The sequence below is a fragment of the Lampetra fluviatilis genome, chromosome 5 (genome assembly GCF_964198595.1).
Source record: "Lampetra fluviatilis chromosome 5, kcLamFluv1.1, whole genome shotgun sequence".
NCBI lineage: Eukaryota > Metazoa > Chordata > Hyperoartia > Petromyzontiformes > Petromyzontidae > Lampetra > Lampetra fluviatilis.
Window position 1 is genome coordinate 3,006,372 of NC_136279.1, and position 19,806 is coordinate 3,026,177.

At 51.6% G+C, this 19,806-nt stretch overlaps 2 protein-coding genes across 5 annotated transcripts; both read left to right on the plus strand.

Annotated features, from left to right (window-relative positions):
• Positions 1-368: 368 nt before the first annotated feature.
• On the plus strand, positions 369-6,747 carry LOC144932425 (uncharacterized). Of its 4 annotated transcripts, XR_013636908.1 has the most exons (6): positions 369-724; positions 2,718-2,947; positions 3,077-3,186; positions 3,839-3,937; positions 4,501-4,572; positions 4,804-6,747. XR_013636908.1 is itself a non-coding variant. In XM_078856465.1 (5 exons), exons 2-5 carry the CDS (start codon positions 2,735-2,737, stop codon positions 4,906-4,908), a joined length of 492 nt encoding a protein of 163 aa, XP_078712591.1. In that variant the 5' UTR covers positions 369-724; positions 2,718-2,734; the 3' UTR covers positions 4,909-6,747. The 4 variants fall into 4 exon arrangements, 3 of the variants coding, with proteins under 3 accessions (XP_078712591.1, XP_078712593.1, XP_078712592.1); XM_078856465.1 differs by lacking the exon at positions 3,077-3,186 and having other exon boundaries at positions 4,801-6,747; XM_078856467.1 differs by lacking the exon at positions 3,077-3,186.
• A 583-nt stretch (positions 6,748-7,330) lies between these two features.
• LOC144932310 (endoplasmic reticulum-Golgi intermediate compartment protein 2-like) lies at positions 7,331-19,177 on the plus strand. The gene is made up of 15 exons (XM_078856250.1): positions 7,331-7,345; positions 9,295-9,358; positions 10,090-10,198; positions 10,938-10,984; positions 11,559-11,620; positions 12,769-12,800; positions 13,260-13,352; positions 14,539-14,617; positions 14,993-15,024; positions 15,370-15,428; positions 15,945-16,043; positions 17,261-17,358; positions 18,046-18,103; positions 18,943-19,062; positions 19,152-19,177. Exons 1-15 carry the CDS (start codon positions 7,331-7,333, stop codon positions 19,175-19,177), a joined length of 993 nt encoding a protein of 330 aa, XP_078712376.1.
• Positions 19,178-19,806: the final 629 nt, after the last annotated feature.

Here is a 19,806-nt window from a genome sequence, read left to right on the forward strand (position 1 = left end):
CGCGTGACGTCACTCTACATGAGCCCCCCCCCCGCGTGACGTCACTGCAAAAGAGGCACCCCTCCCCTCATTAATAATCATGAGTGGGTGACGTCACTCCACATGTCGCACCCCTCCACAATAACAATTAGCGGGTGACGTCACTCCACATGTCACACCACTCCACAATAACCATTAGTGGGTGACGTCACTCCACATGTCACACCCCTCCACAATAACAATTAGCGGGTGACGTCACTCTTCATGTCACATACCTCCACAATAACCATTAGCGGGTGACGTCACTCCACATGGGACAACCCCTCCTCACCTACTTAATATTCATGAGCTGAAATTTTTTTCTATTGAATTTTTCAGATGTACTGCAATCTACACGGACGGGCAAGAAAGCGAGCCAGAGAATAGTTACTGAGGAGGAGGAATCCGATGATCTAGAAAGCTCTTTGTTATCACGCACGTTCAGCAGGGGGCGTGGGGGAGGCTGTCGATAACGTTGTGCGGAGGGCGACGGCAGCAAGCGGCGTCGTCATCGCGAGCGCCGGGCGGGTGGAGGAGGAGGAGGGAGGAAGAAGAAGGAGGACGAGGAGAGGGAGGAGGACGAGGAGAGGGAGGAGGAGGAAGTCGCGGCGACAGCGGCGGCACCGTGGAGTCCGGAGCCGCGCGCGCCCGCCTGAGTTCCACACCGTAGCCCGGTGTGTCTCTCACTGTCTCGCCTTCATCCCAGGTGGGTGGCCTACACACAAAGACAAAGATCCCCCGTATAGCCTTAACAGACTGTAGGGGCAAGTGCTGTTAGCGAGCACACATACACACAGCATACAACCCCCACTCATTGAGATCAGCCTCCCAGGGTCCGCAAGAGGAGACATCGCCACCACCACCCCACACACACTTGGAACAGGGGTCCCAAGGGATCGCCTCGCCAAGGCCGCCAGCAGACTACCCAAGTGACGTAACGAAGACGACGAAGATCGACCCCACAACAGACAGACTGGTGTGGGGCCAGGTGCTGTTAGCGAGCAGCACACGCCCGACCGCCTTTGTCTCCCCAGTGGCGATGTTTACTCCACACCACCGCACCGGGTACTCATTTGAGACCGAGTGGACATAGGGGAGGCCCAGGACCGGTTCAGATAATCGTTGTCCGTGAGCGGGAATCGAACTCGGGAGGCCGGGTTCGTAGCGCTAACCACTGCGCCACCGCTCCTCCAGCACGACCGTAACCACCAACACGTGGCACGGCTCTCCACGTGGTCACGGATTATTAGAAGACGAACTTTTATACCCCCCCCCCCCCCGTGTATTTGCCGTCTCGCTATCTGGTAGGTGTGTGTGGTGTGTGTTTGTGGTGTGTTGTGTGTATTTGTGAGTGGGGAGCGTGATGGCGATTATCTGAACCGAGCCTCCTCCCCTATGTCGACTCAGCCTCAACTGAGTACCTGGTGCCGGTGGTGTGTAGTAAACGTCGCCACTGGGAGAGACAAAGGCGGCCGTGCGTAGTGTCTGTACCACCGTGCCGGCCTTCATAGGTGCTACACGCTAACAGCACTTGCCCCAGTACCCTATTAAGGCTACACGGGGGACCTTTGTCTCGCTGTGAGCGAGAGAGAGAGATGAGAATTGTGGAACTTTATTGATACCGGGCAACAAGAAGCTTGGGGTCAAAGTTCAAGTTGTTACAGCTCAACATGCCGACTGTGAACTCTACACTCGAGCGGTCCGCAACACGATCGCCGGGCGCGGCAGTTTGTGTTCAGTGTTGCTGTTTGCCCGCCCCCCATTCCCCTGCGCCTCCGATTGGCACGGTTGGCTACGTATGGTGCGAAAGAAGTTCAACGTGCTGTACACACACGTGCAGCTACCAACACCTCCCTACCCAATGATGCCCCTGCATCTTAGCTGCCAAGTGCCGCGTCTTATGAACTCCACCACGTGTCTGTTACTCTTGTGTTGAGAACTTCTTTCACACCGTACGCAGGCAATCGTGCTAATCGGAGGTGCTGGATTGAGGTCTTCCTGCGGTGATGCCGGTGGCCGGCACCAGAGCCGCTTTCCCCCATTCCGTACCCGTGGCCCCACGGTGACAACCTCCCTCCGTCGTGGTTGCATCTGCACCACTCTCTGGCTACGTTCTGCCCTTCCAAGTCCATTCCCCCGATGCTGCCCCCCTGGAATTCCTAATATTCCTAATGTTATCTGCACACACACGCGGATTTATTCAATGTCGGATATTTATCGTCTAGTTGCTTTGTTAAAAGTCCCAATTTTCCGAGACCTTCCAGCATCACAGACTCTACTGCTGCCCCTCAAACGCCTCTCCTTGAACACTAAAATGGGCACTGACGTTTACCATGAACACTTCCACCATGGCGTTTGTTTTTGTTGTCTGTGCTGTCGGACCCGCTAAGCCCTGGGTGTTTGTCCTGCCCGTGAGGGAAGCTGCGGTCAGGTGAGCGTTTTCGATTCCTGCTCACGGCCAACACCAGTGACGATTATCTGAACTGGTCCTGGGCATCCCCTAGATCGACTCCGCCTAAAATGAGTACCTGGTGCGATGTGGAAACATCGCCAATGGGGAGACAAAGGCGGCCGGGCGTGGTACCGGCCACCCACCCCCTCATGTGCCGTGCCGGCCTTCATAGGTGCTCGCTCACAGCACTTTCCCCAACATTCTGTTAAGACTATGGGGGGGGGGGGATCTTTGTCTCTGTTTGCAGCAGCAGCAGCAGACCGCATGGAGGCTGAGTGGGAGCCGCCCGTCTGTACCCTCTGCCGCTCGGCTGAGCAGGGCCGCCGCCTCCTGGAAAGGGTGGGCCGCCCGCGCCCCGGCTGGCCCCCCTCTACAAGACATCCCAGCCGAGCCCCCCACCGGCATCCCTCCCGGACACCTCCGCAGCCCGCCAGGGGACCCTTGCGGCAGCAGCAGCAGCGTCCCGTCACCCCGCAGGTAATGGAGCTCTCCTCCCACAGCACGGCGTGTGTTTGTATTGTGTCTTGTTTATTCACGACCCGTCAATCCCTGCTAGATGAAGGCCTCCCCGCTCCGTGCCAGTCATTGGCGTTGTTGTTTGACCAGGTTTACCACGCTGGTGTTGGTACCATTTGGTGAAGGGGAGCCGGGGACCAATTCAGATGTTACCACTCATGTTATCTTTGGACAGGCAAAACACGCACTCTCACTTATAGGTATGTAGAGATTAACACACCCCCTTCCCTGCTTTTTTTTAGATTTGGGGTATTTTTTTTATCTATTATGTCCCAAACCTGCCAGGGCTGTACGTGGCCGGGAGATGGCAGTACAGCAAAATGGGCGCTTGAACCCATCTGCGCGATCCTTTGAATGTTATCGCCTCATACGCACAGCCTCTCTGTAATAATTGCTGTCTCCTTCGATATGTAAAAAAAAATTGTTACAAATGGAGTTGGCCCAATATCCCAATCCCCAAAACTTCCATAAAAAGAGTCAACTCATGAATGCTTCTCTGCTTAGGCCAATAAGTGGCAGATGGCAGCAAGACCTTTGTAACATTGTACTGCTTCTGTTCAATGCGTGTGTGTGCGTGCGTGCGGTAGTGTAGCGGTTAGCTCAGTCCGCTACGAAGCCGGCGACCTGAGTTGGATTCCCACTCACGGCCAACACCGGTGGCGATTATCTGAACTGGTCCTGGACCTCCCCTAGGTCGACTCAGCCTCAAATGAGTACCTGGTGCGGTCTGTAAACATCGAACCCCTCGTGTACTGTTTCCGGCCTTCATATGTGCTGATCGCTAACAGCACTTGCCACAACAGTCTGTTAAGGCTACACGTGGGGGGATCTTTACCTTTTGTGCTCGGACAGGGTCCACTCCGGCATTGTGGAGGTGGTGCATCTGAGGAGCTGGACTCCGTGTTCTCGTCGTTGGCAGACGTCCTGGCCCGCGCCTCCTGGCTCTGCGAGGTGACTTCCCGCATTTGCCTAGTGCTGCGCTTCCACGACCACTGTAAGGAAAACGCAGCCCTGAAAATCGGCAATTATTTCTCAAGGATTTTTTTATTTTACGTATTCGCCACGAATACGGTGTGTTGCAGATTACAGGCTAGGCGAAAACCCTCCCTCCAAATCACCGCGGAGCTTTGAAGTTCTGTTGTGTTGTTGTTGCTTACATATCAGGCACTGATTGGCTGGATGAGGTCACGTGGTCGTTATGGAAATGCAATCATATTTTTATCCCACAAAAATTTCTGCATTTATGTGTATCATGTTGTGGAGATGTTAAAACAAGGAAACTGGATTCATATTTATGTAGAGGTAAACACTCACTGGTTATTTAAAACATAATTCACCTTTAATTTCTCAATATGCCTCGACTTATTTTTTTTCTTCAGCTGAGTAGGCATCTTTCCTCGTGTTTCTCCACCGCTGCCAACGTCGTCCCGTTTTCATTATCTGCTGTTGAATCTTAACAATCTGCCCCTTCTTGTCTTCCGTCCATGTTCTTGGTGTCTCCGCTCTCATGACAGCGCGCGTGCGAGACGTCCGACGCTCGCGATGCCGAGCACATGGCACGATACCACGGCATGGAGCCGTCCGTGGTGAGAATGCCTGTGACACACTTTTAGAATAGTTTGTTGTGCTCCGATTAGCACGGTTGGCTACGTACGGTGCGAAAACGTTCAACATGCATACAATAGTTGGCTGCACCTGCCTGGAAATGCCTGTGCACAAATACACACGCCGACAGACTTACCCGCTGACACGTGTGTGATTGACCATGACTCGATATCAATGACCTCCTTGTCGTCACGTGTTCACTTGTCAAGCAGGATCCTTGGGAGCTCTGTGCTGGACACCAGCTGCATCCAGATGAGAGACCCAGGGGCCAGGCTCATGGACATGTGCAAGGACCTCCTCCCAGAAGTGGCCACTGACATTGTCTTCACCGTCAGCCTGGGAGACACAGCCTTACTCACACCTAACCACGCAAGAGTGTCTTGGTCCACTGGACTGCACGCACTTTCCTTTGCAGTGTTTTAAGTCAAATCAGCGTTCGCTCCTGTCACTGCACCAGCGGTGCGAGATGCTGATGATGCATTGGCAAAAGTGAGCGCCGTTCACAGGAAACTCATGGGCTAGCCAATCAAACTTTTAAAAACAAATATTTTTAAATGCAATCAAACTCAGAACCATATAATATAGAGCACTTTGGTGAAAATCAAACTTGTTTTTAAGTAATGTTTTATGTTTATTGTATGTGCCATTAGTTATTTCCGCCTCATATTTTCAGCATGCCGCACGACCGTGCAATGACAGTTTGAAGGCCTGCACTGTATATCTACTGAACCGTCACGTGGTTTCCTCCCCGACAGCTTTGTGACATGAAGCTGTGTGCAGCAGGTTAGCAATATGAATGAAGCACAGATAGGCGCACAGCACAGCGGATGGGCCGATTGTACCTGCAAAGCTGAAAAGCAGCGACTGTAAATGTCTTCAGTATGATGTTGTATATGCTTAGTAACCAGCAGCAAGCTTCACCTGCTTTCGTTTGGCTTTAAAGACATGTTTTTAAAGCCATATTCTGATGTCATATTTGTATTCGCAGCCCTCTTCAAAACCCCCAGAATTCAAAACGTAGGCCAAGATTTTAAAATATTCAGACATTGCTATTGTTACCAGGATATACTCGACAAGACTTGTAGCAAACTTCACATTTTTTGCCATTATATAACGTACGTTGAACTTCTTTCACACCGTACGTAGCCAACCGTGCTGATCGGATGTGCGGAGGAAATGACAACCTAAACGCATCAGACATCTGTTACAACCGGATATGCGTATGCGTTTTATAAACGATAGCCATCGCTTTTGCCGCTATTATACGAAGTTGAATCGTGTCAACCGGCCCTCACAGTTGCCCCCGACATGATCATGATGGCACTGGTTGTTGTGTGTGCCAGCGTGTTTTTGCACTTGTATTTTAAAAAGAGGGTTGCAATTTCCATGCCAAGTCGCCGTGTTCCTCCATGCAGCCCTCGGAGGGGGGTGGCGGGTCCAGAGTTCGCTGGCTCGAATCGGCCTCTGCTTCTTAATGCACGGCAGGGAGGTTACGAAACGGATACGCCGAAGGATAATTATTTGCGTGAATTTAAACAAAACCATGACATTGTAAAAACCGTTGTGTTTACCTATTATTACCAAACTTTAATTGCTCGTTATTGTTAAGTTTGCTCGTTGCCTAGTTTTTTTCTTGAGTAAGGCATAACCACATGGTGCTCAGCTGGAGGGGGGGTTTGTTGTGCACAACTTTTGCAAGGCACGCGTTTCTCTGTTGATATCAATAGGTGTGTTGACGATTAGAGTTCTGCATTATTTTTGTCAAAAAACTCCCGAAAATTACACGACCTTTTGGACATTGCTAAACCATCTGTCCATATTGACATTTTAATGCAAATTTTCATTTCTAGTTTAGCTTTTTGCCTTACAATGCCAGTTAAAACTAAAATTATTCCATCTCGCTCCTGGCAACGATTTCCTTAACCCTGCTTGAAATTATAGAATTCGTTTATAAGGATGGTTTTTTTTTAACCTCAGGATTTAAAACTTTCCAAAAAAATGTTTCCATGATTTTACCATCCTTAATCCTACCAACTGGAGCCCCCCAGGTATGTTGCTCGGAATTTCCACTAATGCCAAAAACCTTCACTGCCAGATGATAAGCTGCTGTGCTTTTATTGATGTTTAATAAACGTATATGGATCTCGTGCAATTTACACTGAATAATTTCTACCAATATATGAAATAATTTCTTATGGAAATAATAAAATAATAAAAATACTTATGTTTTATTTTCATTACTTTATTATTTCCATTTTACGTGACTTTACCGAAAGAACAAAGAAGATGAATCCCTGCAGTCACGAAAGCTTTAAATCGAAATTTTTTATAGGTTCTAAAGGGTATTTATCTTAACTCGGCAGAGCTGTGGCTGATAAAAAAAATGAGTACCACATTGTGGTAAGTCAACATGAATGTCCTGTGGAGATATCTTCTCCCGATATAGGAATGTGGCATTTCCCACCACGTCCTGGGCCCCTCGTGGAGACTCGGTCTCGGTGAAGGCACTTGAGAGAGCGCGGGTGCCACGTGGCCTTTCATCGTGGATCCGGGAATTGGGGGGGGGGGTGTGAGAGGAGACGACGGGAGAGGATGGGGGTCGTCATCCCGGACACATAACTCCATTGTCGCGACGTTATCCATCATGCGCCGGAGAAGGCTACTCGGTGCGATTCCGAGCCGGAGATTTCATCTCATCAAGGTGAGACCGGGGTTGAGGGCTGGTGTTGATGGGGAGGGATGGTTGGGGGTCAGGTAAGGGACAGGTGTTCTAAAGGTGTCAGGTGTCACCTAACGTAGCGCGACACGAGGTCGATGGCGTGACGGTGAGCGCACTGCGCCGTGAACTCGCCCATTTGAGTTCAATTCCCGGTCACGAATTCCATCGGTGGTGAGCGGGGACTCGTTTCAGCCGGGGCTGTCGGTGGAAGCTATTCCGTGGTATATTCGGGCCTGGTGATGAGCGATATCTCAACCGGGTCCTAGGCCTCGTCCTCCTACCTCCACCCACCTTCACCAGCCCGGACTGACCAGCGTGGTGAAGTATGGTAAAATAACCCATCATCCGATACGGTGTGTTTGCCAAAACAGGTTCTAGCATATCGAGCGTGAAACCAATATGACGCCACAGCAGCTATGCGCTTTTAAATGTAGATTGAAAACTCATTCTTTAGAACTGCTGTTTGTGTTTAGCTGTCATTTACCCGATTAGCACGGTTGGCTACGTTGGCTATGTACGGTGCAAAAGAAGTTCAACATACAGTAATCACTGCAAAAGAATACTTTCAAAGTCAGGATGCGAAACTTTGATCATATTAGCAAAGTGATTCCCGCACCAACAAAATGCACGCAACCTTTCCAAGTACAGCAGAGTACAGACAACTTCTCCAGTATCTAGGAGAGTACAACACGATTTGTAAGTGTCAAACATCTGAATGCGAACCGAATCAAAGTCACAATATCTTCCTTGCTCTGCGTGATCTCCAGCCAGCAGTTGAAGTTCTACGTTCCCATGACGGGGTCCAGCTAGGCTGACCACTGGCATACATTACACAACAAAAGTAGTTGGTAAGATTGGATACCTGGGTTAGACCTTGGGGTTAAGAACTCTCATCCACACTCTTGAGCCTCTTCGTGTATGTTGCTGATAAATTGATCATTTGTGGTGATGATGATAAACTCAATGGCTCTGTAACTAAAGCCAAAGTCTTCCACTCTTGTTGATGGCCATTCTGACGTCGGTTCTTTGGACAGATTTTTAGTGGTTGTGCAGCTGCTGCTAATGTTGTTTGGGAAAATTGAGGTACTGTAAGTATTGCGGTATTTGTGGCGGTAATGAATACGATGTAACAATAGGTTAATTCTGGCTGTCGCCTGATGATGCTCGTAATTACTGACGAAATGTCGTACTCGTATTGTAAATGGTGTGGGTTGTGTTATAATAGTAACGAATTGGCATGTTCTGTTTACGCGACAAACCTTACTAATTGGCGGTGTCGGCGGGTTTAAGGACACATTTATGTTTACGCGATCTAACCCAAAAAAACCTCTATTATGAAGGGTTTGCCCTTTCTGGAAATAAGATAGGTATTAAGATATCCAAACACCAAATATAAACCTTTGGCGAGGCATCAAGTCTGCATTAACCACACGTACTTGTGGCAAAACATGCGAATAAACAAGCCGTGATAATGTTGGCATTGTCTCTGAAACTGATTGGCTTAGGGGCCGTCCATAAATGACGTCACGCACATAGGGGGGGGTCAGACATTTGGGACGATGTGTGACGAGGGGGGGGGGGGGTGAGAAATGTGACGTCACATCAAAATGCGCAACTTTAAATAAATATAGACAACACGTTCTACTTAATGAAATATACTTTTTAATAAATGTTTTCTCCTACAACATCAGAGTGCAGCGCCACATTAAATACGCACTACAATGACAATAGTTTAAAGCGATTTGAAGCATGTTTTATTTGGGGGGGGGAGGGGGCAGGGCTTTGTGACGTCATATTTGAGTGGGGTGGGTCTGACTTTTTGTGACTCCGTGTGACGAGGGGGGGGGTCAATAATCGCCCAAAAATCGCGTGACGTCATTTATGGACGGCCCCTTTAAACCTATTGTTCTTTTTTGATACTGACAAAAAAAGCGTCCCGTACAAATGCGATGGTGATCTCCTTTCCTGCCCGCCCGCCCTGCAGGAGTTGGATGCCTTCCCCAAGCTGCCCGAGGGCCTCCGCGAGACATCTGCCCTGGGGGCAGCCGGTACTGCCCACACTCTCTCACGTTCACGTCTCACGCGAAACAATTTAAAGGTCCCCACCCCCCGTGTCGAAGCCTTAACAGACTCTTCTTGGTTCTTTCGGTAAAGTCACGTAGAAGGGATATAATTAAATATTAATACAACATAATAAAATACAATTCTCACGACGTTTCGGCCACAACGCAAGCAGCCGTCCTCAGGTGAAGAACAGGTCTGTCGGAAAGACAGCGTCTGAATGAACACCACCAAGCTTGGCAGCGTATATTTAAGCTGGGTTAGAGGAGGAAGGGCGCCTTGACAAAGGAATTTGTATATCATCTGTTGATATGCAAATTCCTTTGTCAACAGATGAGTTCTAAAGAAATTAGTTTTAAATCTACGTTTAAAAGTGCATAGCTCCAGTGGCTTCCTAATATCGAAAGGAGAGCGTTCCAGACGGCCACAGAACCGCACCTGAAAGCAGCGACCGTCTTTGTTCGATGGCCAGTCAACATCCTGAAGCAGAACGTGGGACATTTTAAAGCCTGAACTTCAAAATAGAGAATGTGCGGTGCTAAAAACATGTGGGGAGCCCTGTGCTGGAAGATCGTTCCAGACGGCCGCAGAAACGCACCTGAAAGCGCGCGATGCAGTGGCCGTTTTTGTTTGATGGTTAACCCGAACGCCGCTCCGAGATGACACCGACTCGCGGGCTGCCACCTCCTTGGCTTTCTCCCTCACCTCCCCGGTACAGCCACACTCTGGAGCATCGCCTTCATCTCCCTGCTGCTGCTGTCCGAGTTTCGGGAGTTCCGCTCCACACACATGCGCTACTCATTCAGGCCAGACCACGAGCACAACGCGTGAGTTCGACACCCTCATTCCCATACGGAGAGAAAGAGAATGGGACGATCTCTTTTGTGTTTGTGTGTGTGGCACGGAGAGTGAAAGGTGTCGGAGCAGAGAGAGAGAGACACACATACACACGAGAGATGTAATACGTGTTGTGGTAGAGCTGGTGATGGAGATCGATGGGGATGCTTCCGATGGTGGTGCTGCATGACAGGCTGAAGAAGCTGGTGATGATAGCCGTGTTTGATCGTTCTACTGAAGTTGCTTCTGATTTGTTCTGCTGTGGTAAATAGTGACCGTGATTGCGCCGCTGATGGAATATTACGATTCGGATGGCGGCGATGTTACTTGCGTGGTGGACGGTGACTCGGCGCTGACTGCACTTTGCTAAATTCCATACACGTCAGTGGCCGACGGTGCCAGAACCTGTCTAAGTCCATCGCAGGAGGAAGGTCAGGGTGTGGCGACGTCAGGGCCGACATTTGCCATGTTCGAATATTACCTGCAAATTCCTAAATCTGGATTGTACAGAGCAATCATTGCCCCCTATCGGCAAACGAATTCCCCAGGTCACTATTGCACAATGAGACTACCCTGGTCTCTTGAGGTCTCACTCTGGTACAACAAAATGAACTTTAACTAAAGCTATACATTGGTTGTTTGGCCACACCACCCCCTTCGACTTCAATACTAGAGGACAGAAAATATCTACGTGTGCGTTGATGTGCGTTGATGTGCGTGTGTTCCCAGGTCACTGCTCATCAATGTAGACATCACAGTGGCCATGGCATGCAAGTGTAAGCATTGTCAAGTTGTTATACATCCATGTGTGATGCATACAGCTGAGTGTCGATAAGTGATACTGTGAATGGGAAAGATACAATATCAAAATAAAAGTTTTTTTTTATATTTAAAAATATGTTTCGGGTGCAACTTTCAGGCTTACCAATGATTACTCGGGTGGTGGAGCAGTGGCACATTCTTTTGAGCGCTGCACTATGGACCCGGTAGCCTGAGTTTAATTTCTGGCCATGACGAACATCGGTGGCGAGTGATGTCTGAACCGGCCGCGGGCAGTTTGGCCCATCGGCCTCCAAGCATTTGCTTGCTTTTGCAATGCTGCCAGAAACCATTTGCGCAAAAGGCCAATTTCTTGATCAAAGCTGGACTCTGTACGCAGAGCCAGTTTTCCCATTGGTCTACCCACCCTAACATGGTGCGCTTTGTGTGTCAACTCGTGTGCTCGGAACACAAGGGCTGATGAATGTTCTCGGTTGCGGGCCACGTAGACCATACTAGGCGCTCACGTGACACTTTCCCCCAAAAGTGACACAGTTACCGTCGTATTTTGGCACCTGTCCTCCCCTTCAGATATAGGCGGGGATGCTGTGGACCTCTTCGGTAACTATGCAGGCTCACTGAACGAGGAACCGGTAAGCATTCTCAAGCTCTCATGGCAAAGACAAATACAAAGATCCCCCGTATAGCCTTAACAGACTGTAGGGGCAAGTGCTGTTAGCGAGCACCTCATGGCACACATACACACACGTCTCTTATCCACGATAGGATTTCCCCTGGGCTTGTTGCAGACCAGCCTGTAACTACACACCAATATTGTCTCATTTGGTTTATATTTTTGTCAACCCAAACTTAATCCTGATTCCTACCTGCAGAGGGGCACTGTCCTCCAGATCAGGCAGCAGCCACAGAGCAGCTGGGGTGTAAATGGGATGTTGGCTTCGCTGTTCAAGGAGGCATCACGGTCTTTGAATTGAATTGACATGTTTGTTTGTTGTAGTACAGAGTTAGACTGATTGCCTTAATCTAAGTTGTCTTGTGGTTGTTGTTGGTTGTTTGACTTGCATCCCACTGGTATTTTCGCACACAGCGTTGGTGTACGGTGTTTTTTTTCTGAAATATTTTGCTGTATTTTCTTGGATTTTCTGTTTGCACTCAGTCACATATTCACTTTAAGATGTTTTTTTGTTCATGTTTTTGTTTTTTTGTTTGTTGCGGTTGCACCCGATTCAAGAGCCGAATGGCTCACAGGGCTATACCTAATAAATGAACTTGACACTAAGATGTAGGAGACATAAGGTGGTTCAGTGGCTCAGAGGTCACACATAGCACTGGGCCGGCACCACCGAGAACCTGGGTTTGAATGCAAGCAAGCCACGAATGAATAAAGTTTGGTCTCAGATGGAGTGTTTCGTTTGTTGTCCTTCCCCGCACCTGCGATTAGCACGTTTGGCTCCGTACGGTGCTGAATACGTTCAACATACATGGTCTTAGCCTGGTCACCAATGACTGCGCGTAAAAAATATCATCCGATTATATTTAGTTCTACATGCATCGGCTAAAAATTCCAGCTCTGGGAATGAAGCATTGCTCTGACTGTCATGCGACGGGCTTTACTGTCGCGTGTAAATCCGGCAGGAAGCCGGCATACGTGGTCTACTCTGCTTTGAACGACGCCACGGTAGTTACCTGTGCACCACAGGTGTGTGTGTGCGTCAACTCAGGTGTGTGTGTGCGTCAACTCACGTGCGTGTGTGCGTGTCCATCACCGCCCGCCTCCCAGGCCTACTTCGATCTGAGCGAGAACCAGCGGAGGTGGCAGGAGTGAGTGGAGCCCAAGTGACACGCACCTTATGAGCACCTGTACCCTCACACGTTCTCCACCCTATACCCTGCAAACACCTGTATATATTTAGCACACCAGTATGCACCGCACAGGACCACACCTGTAAGCTTAACACATCTGAACGCGCCACAGCTGTATGCACCGCACACCTTCATGCACCATACACCGTGCTCCTGCAGCAACAACAGCGGCCGCCATTCGGCACCAAGTGGCAGCGATGCTACCACCGTGACTGTGCCAAGCTAGGTGCACTTTACATGCTGCACCCACCTGTCCACACACCACCCTCTATCGTGTTCTGTCTTCCTGCCTCCTCCATCGCTTTGTCCCTCACTGTGTTCTTTCGTGGCACTCTCCCTTGGTCCCCGTGTCTCCCTCGCCGCCCGCACTCACTGATCCTGCCCCCCCCGACTCACCTCCCCGTGCAGGAGAGTGCAGGCTCTCAAGTTGCGCCTCGCTGTCGAGCAGGGCCTGCATGATGTGCTCTTCAAGGAGGGCTTCAGCGAGCGCATGCCGCCCAGGTGAGGCCTGAGCCGACCAGGTGAATACCCGTGTGGGTCACCCAGATGAGCCACCTGGGTGAACGACCCAGATGAGCCACTTGGGTGAGCCACCCAGGCGAGCCACCTAGGCTGGCCACACAGGTGAGCCACCCATGTGGGCCACCCAGATAAGCCACCTGGGTGAGACACCCAGGTGAGCCATGTGGGTGAGCCACTAGTCACCCAGGTGAGGCACGTGGGTGAGCCACTCGTCACCCAGGTGAGCCAGTGGGTGAGCCACTCGTCACCCAGGTGAGCCAGTGGGTGAGCCACTCGTCACCCAGGTGAGCCAGTGGGTGAGCCACTTGTCACTCAGGTGAGCCAGTGGGTGAGCCACTCATCACCCAGGTGAGCCAGTGGGTGAGCCACTCATCACCCAGGTGAGCCAGTGGGTGAGCCACTCGTCACCCAGGTGAGCCAGTGGGTGAGCCACTCATCACCCAGGTGAGCCAGTGGGTGAGCCACTCATCACCCAGGTGAGCCAGTGGGTGAGCCACTCGTCACTCAGGTGAGCCAGTGGGTGAGCCACTCGTCACCCAGGTGAGCCAGTGGGTGAGCCACTCGTCAACCAGATGAGCCAGTGGGTGAGCCACTCGTCACCCAGGTGAGCCAGTGGGTGAGCCACTCATCACCCAGGTGAGCCAGTGGGTGAGCCACTCGTCAACCAGATGAGCCAGTGGGTGAGCCACTCGTCACCCAGGTGAGCCAGTGGGTGAGCCACTCATCACCCAGGTGAGCCAGTGGGTGAGCCACTCATCACCCAGGTGAGCCAGTGGATGAGCCACTCATCACCCAGGTGAGCCAGTGGGTGAGCCACTCATCACCCAGGTGAGCCAGTGGGTGAGCCACTCGTCACCCAGGTGAGCCAGTGGGTGAGCCACTCATCACCCAGGTGAGCCAGTGGGTGAGCCACTCATCACCCAGGTGAGCCAGTGGGTGAGCCACTCGTCACCCAGGTGAGGCAGTGGGTGAGCCACTCGTCACCAAGGTGAGGCACGTCGGTGAGCCACTCGTCACCCAGGCGATTCCTTCTGACGACACTTCACGGCTTGCGTGGTCCTGTAAATGAGACTTCTCACTCTTCCCAACGTAATCGGTGACGGAGCCACCCCTCCCCCCATCGCCGACCTCTGACCCCTGCCCCGAAACCGTTGCCCCGGCACAGGGAGGAGAGCAGTGGGGGGGAGCTGCCGGACCGCGAGCCGGACGCGTGCCGCATCCACGGCACGCTCATCACCAAGAAGGTGACGGACGCCGGAGGACGCGTGGTGGACAATGCGCGAGGCTGACGGAGGGGTGGGAGGGGGGGCAGAGTACGAACGCGGACGACGAGCGGTAGCCACTTTGTTTACGTGGCGAGCGATGCTCGTAGAACACGTGGAGGACTGATGCAGAGGGTGAGGTGAGTCAATGCGTGGGGGCACGTGGCAGAGTTATGAACTATTTCTCTCTCTCGTTGAAGACAGGTAGGTAACATAATTCAGATTACACCCGGTTAACGCCATTGCAGTGTATAGCACCATGGGGAGTGTATGAACGGGTGCGTGTGTGGGAGCGACTGGCCCTGGGGTGAGTAATTGTCCTCCCGCACGTGTTTTGATTCTGATTATTTTCTCCAGGTGCCCGGAAACTTCCACATCGTCCCCGGGAAGTAAGTGCACGCGCAAGTTCAATGTAGCATCTCCCATATCATCTCACATATCTTACATCTCATCTTCTTATCATCTCAAATATCATCTATCATATCTTACATCTCAACTCCCATCTCATCTTACATATCATCTCCCATATCATCTTCCATGTCAAATCCCACATCTTACATCTCATCTCCCTTCTCATCTTCCATTTTACATCATCTTACCTCTCATCTAATCTCCGCTATCATCTCCCGTTTCACCATCTTCCATCTAATTTTCTGTCTCATCTGCCGTACTGCAACATCCGCACGGCGCGTGACCTTACCGTGCCCTTCACGCTCGCGCGCATCTGTGTGCAGGTCACGGGGGCACCGCCACGGACACGCGCACATCCTGCACTACATGTTGCCCGAGGAAAGTGAGTACCTCCACGCACCTGCGATGAGCACTGTTGGCTGCATTCGGTGCAAAGAAGTTCAACACACACGCACATCGATGACCAACCTCAGCGGGTGGCTCATGGGGTTACCCCACAGCCCCAGACGGTGATGATGATGATGAGGTTGGTGGTGATGAAGGTGACGAGGCGGACGGTGGTGGTGGTGATGAAGTTGGTGGTGATGAAGGTGACGAGGCGGACGGTGGTGGTGATGATGAAGAAGTTGGTGGTGATGAAGGTGACGAGGTGGACGGTGGTGGTGATGAAGTTGGTGGTGATGAAGGTGACGAGGTGGACGGTGGTGGTGGTGGTGATGAAGTTGGTGGTGATGAAGGTGACGAGGTGGACGGTGGTGGTGATGAAGTTGGTGGTGATGAAGGTGACGAGGTGGACGGTGGTGGTGGTGGTGGTGATGAAGTTGGTGGTGATGAAGGTGACGAGGTGGACGGTGGTGGTGGTGATGATGACGATGGCTGTGGTGCCGTGTCACCGCAGGCTTTAACTTCTCGCACCGCATCGACGAGCTGTCGTTCGGGCAGCGCGCGCCGGGCATCGTCAACGCGCTCGACGGGGACGCGCGCACGGCCACACGAGGTGCCCACCACGTGCACACCACGTGCCCACCACGTGCACACCACGTGCCCACCACGTGCACACCACGTGCCCACCACGTGCACACCACGTGCCCACCACGTGCCCACCACGTGCACACCACGTGCCCACCACGTGCACACCACGTGCCCACCACGTGCACACCACGTGCCCACCACGTGCACACCACGTGCCCACCACGTGCACACCACGTGCCCACCACGTGCACACCACGTGCCCACCACGTGCACAAAGATCGCCCGTATAGCCATGCACACTGTTGGGACACGTGCTCTTAGCGAGCACCTATGAAGGGCCACATGGTTCACGAGGGGGTTGGTGTGGCCAGAACCATTCCCTGCGTAGTTCTGTCTCCCCGGTACTCAATTTAAGGCGAAGTCGATGAAAGGATTGGGCCAGAATGGGTTCAGATATGTGCCAACAATTTTAACGTGTGACCGAGAATCGAACTCGGGTGGCCGGGTTGTTAGCGCCGCTTCGCTAACCACGCCACAACCGCTCGCAGCACCGCATACGTAAACGACTCGTATACCTGGAACGGCTCTTGCGCGAGCATTGCATGCCCACCATCAAAATTGCTCCCGCCCCACAATTGCGCACGGCGTGCGCGAACGGGTTTTCCACCTGAGGACGGCTGCTTGCGTTGTGGCCAAAACGTCGTGAGAATTATTTTATTATGTTTTATTTTTATTATTTTATTATTTCCATTCTACGTGACTTTACCGAAAGAACCAAGAAGAGGTATAACCCTGTGAGCCATGCGGCTCTTGACTCGGGTGCAACCGCAACAAACAAAAACATGAACAAGAAACATCTTAAAGTGACTACATGCAACAGAAAAATCCAGGATAAAACAGCAAAGTCTTCCAGAAAAAACACCGTATTTTAACGCTGTTTGCAAAAATCCCAGTGGGATGCAAGTCAAACAATAACAACCATGAGACAATTTAGATTAAAGTTATCAGGCTAACTCTGTACTACAACAAACAAACATGGCTAAACCAAAACGTTTTCAAAATCACCAAAATAAAGCTATAAAAACAATGTAACAGTGATCATAGGAACTTGAATGTAAATTGATCGCAGCGGTCGTTGGGGGTGGTGGTGTTGGGGGTTTGGGGGCTGCCTGCCTCATTGCTCCACCTCATCCACCTTATCCACCTCATCCACCTCATCCACCTCGCCGTCTGTCTTCGCAGAGATGCAGAAGTTCCAGTACTTCCTGCAGGTGGTGCCCACGTGCGTGCGCACCCGGAGCGCGCACGTCGACACGCATCAGTACTCCGTCACGGAGCAGGTGGGGACGTTAACTACCTCGCCTGGTACACAGGGGGCCGTGGGTTCGATCCCGACTCTTGACGCTCGTTGTATATTTTGAGGTTGCACGTCTCTCTCTCTCTCTCTGTGGTCGCGTAGATTTTTCTCCGGGCTTTACCCCTACATTTAAAATCAACGTGCGTTTAGAGTATTTGGCTGCTTTAACTTTCCACGTGATAAGCCTCTTTGTTGGGCTATCACTTGTGGCCAGGTGGCTTCTAAAAAAATTGCTAAATAGCTCAGTGGGCCTTAGCTGCTAAAATAAAAAAAAAAGTTTAGTCTCTGCCAAGTTGAGTACTCTACCAGCAGCCGGTGGTGATCTTTCCCGAATGCGTGTTGGACGTAAGCCAACCGTGCTCATCGGAGGTGCGAGGGGAAGGACAACAGTCCAATCACACAGACACACACAAACCCCAAAGTTAGATAACGCACACGTCCCATACATTCTCCACAATAAAGCGTAATGGATATTCAGTGTCTGGTAAAGTGGTTATCTTAATACGGAACCCACCTCTCTTGAGACAAATAAACCAGGTCCAAGTCAGGCTAAAGCCACCGGTACAAATTGTTACGAGGAGGACCGGACAAGCAGAACTTGCGAGTTTACTGTGATGACATGACTCCCGCCTCTCACACCCCCTTACCCCGGGCAACCCTTTCACTGCAGCACGTGGTGGCAGACACTGACTACTCGCCAGGCCGTTACCGCAGGCACACCGTCCCAGGTAACGTCACACGCCCACACAGCGCACAACGCTTAGCCACCTTGGCCTCGCGCTTCCTTCCACCCCACATCCACCCTCCATTCCATCACCATTCTACCTCATTGCCTCCCTCGGGCACACCTGACATCCCACCATTTGATCCATCCTGCATCAACCCTCCCATCTCCTGCAGCAGATGAACTCCACTGCCTCGATGCCACCCAATAACTCGCTCACCAACCCTAACCCCACTCCCTGCCACTAAGCCCAGCCGACAACAGCCCTCAGTCTGCATCCCATCTCCATCTCTCACCATTCCTCATCCCGTCATCTCAATCATACCACCCGTAAATCTTGACTTAAAGCTTTCGTGACTGCAGGAATTCATATTATTTGAGTCTTTCGGTGAAGTCACGTAGATGGGTTCAAAGAAAATAATAATAAAAAACCACGACGTTTCGATCGCAACACAAGCGTTCGTCATCAGGAAGAGGGAGTTAGTTAGCTTACACCCATCTCACCAACCGCAGACCAGCCCCATTCCACCAGCGGCATCGCTCCTCCATCATCCCACCACCTTCGTCATCTACTCTCCATCCCACCACCTTCATTTCTCCTCTGCACACACCCTCCGTCTCATGCCACCCCCAATTACCACGCCCACCATGCCACCCTTTTCTCCTCTTAAAATAAAAAAAAACCCATCGCGGCCCATTTTTGGATTGGGCTGCCCCCCTTGCGAGCGCGTCAATCCACTGTCGTCGTCTCTCACGCCGAGACCGTGAGGAGGACCCCCCCCCCCACCTCACCCCCAGCCTCCGCTCGTGTCACTCCGCTGCGCTGCTGTGCGCGCGTCGCAGGGATCTTCGTGCGCTTCTCGTTCGCCCCGCTGCGCGTGCTCGTGGCGGAGGAGAGCGTCTCGTACGCGCACTTCGCCGTGAGGCTCTGCGGTCTCGCCGGAGGCATCTTCCAGACCTTGGGTACGGGGCACGGGGGGGGAAGGCGGCTCGAGTCGTGGACTTCTCCCAACCCTCGCCCTCCTCTCGGTCTCACGCGCGGACTGTTTCAGCTCGACGAGAAGAGCGTGCCTGCTGAAGAGGAGTTTTGCGTTGATGATCACAGTAACGCCACGGGCGATGCGTTCTCATCAGAGGTGGGAAGAAAAGCAGGGTTGAGGCTGGAGAACGCTCGGGTGGCTTGTCACACGCAAGAGACGAGTGTCGTGGGCATTGTGGACATTGTGGGCAACCCTCCTCCCACCGCCCGGGACAGCTCCATCTTAAATGAAGCTATGATCTGCAGAGGACGTTCCCTTTTAACAAATTGAATGCACTCAGCATGATCAGTCTTAGCATAATAACTTTAAAAAATCCATCGGATGATAAAGAGTTTTGTGCGTGTTTATGACCATAATAAAAATATCTATTTTGAGCAAGAGCATGTTAAAGGCTTACACGCACACGCCGAATACACGATTAGGATTGTTTTCATGAACACATGGCGCACGAGAACCTTCGAGACATCAGAGAACCTGGCCTCGAACCGAGGATCAGTCTCGGTGACGCTGCCATGGGACCCCCCCCCCCCCCCGGGCACTCGGTCGGCCGTACAACGAGCGTCTAGGAACCAACACGAACTTGGTGGCGTGCCGTGAACTCCGATGGTGATGCTCGCAGTGGCGGCAGATTTTGGCTCAGACATCGAACAGAGACGGCGGTGACCGC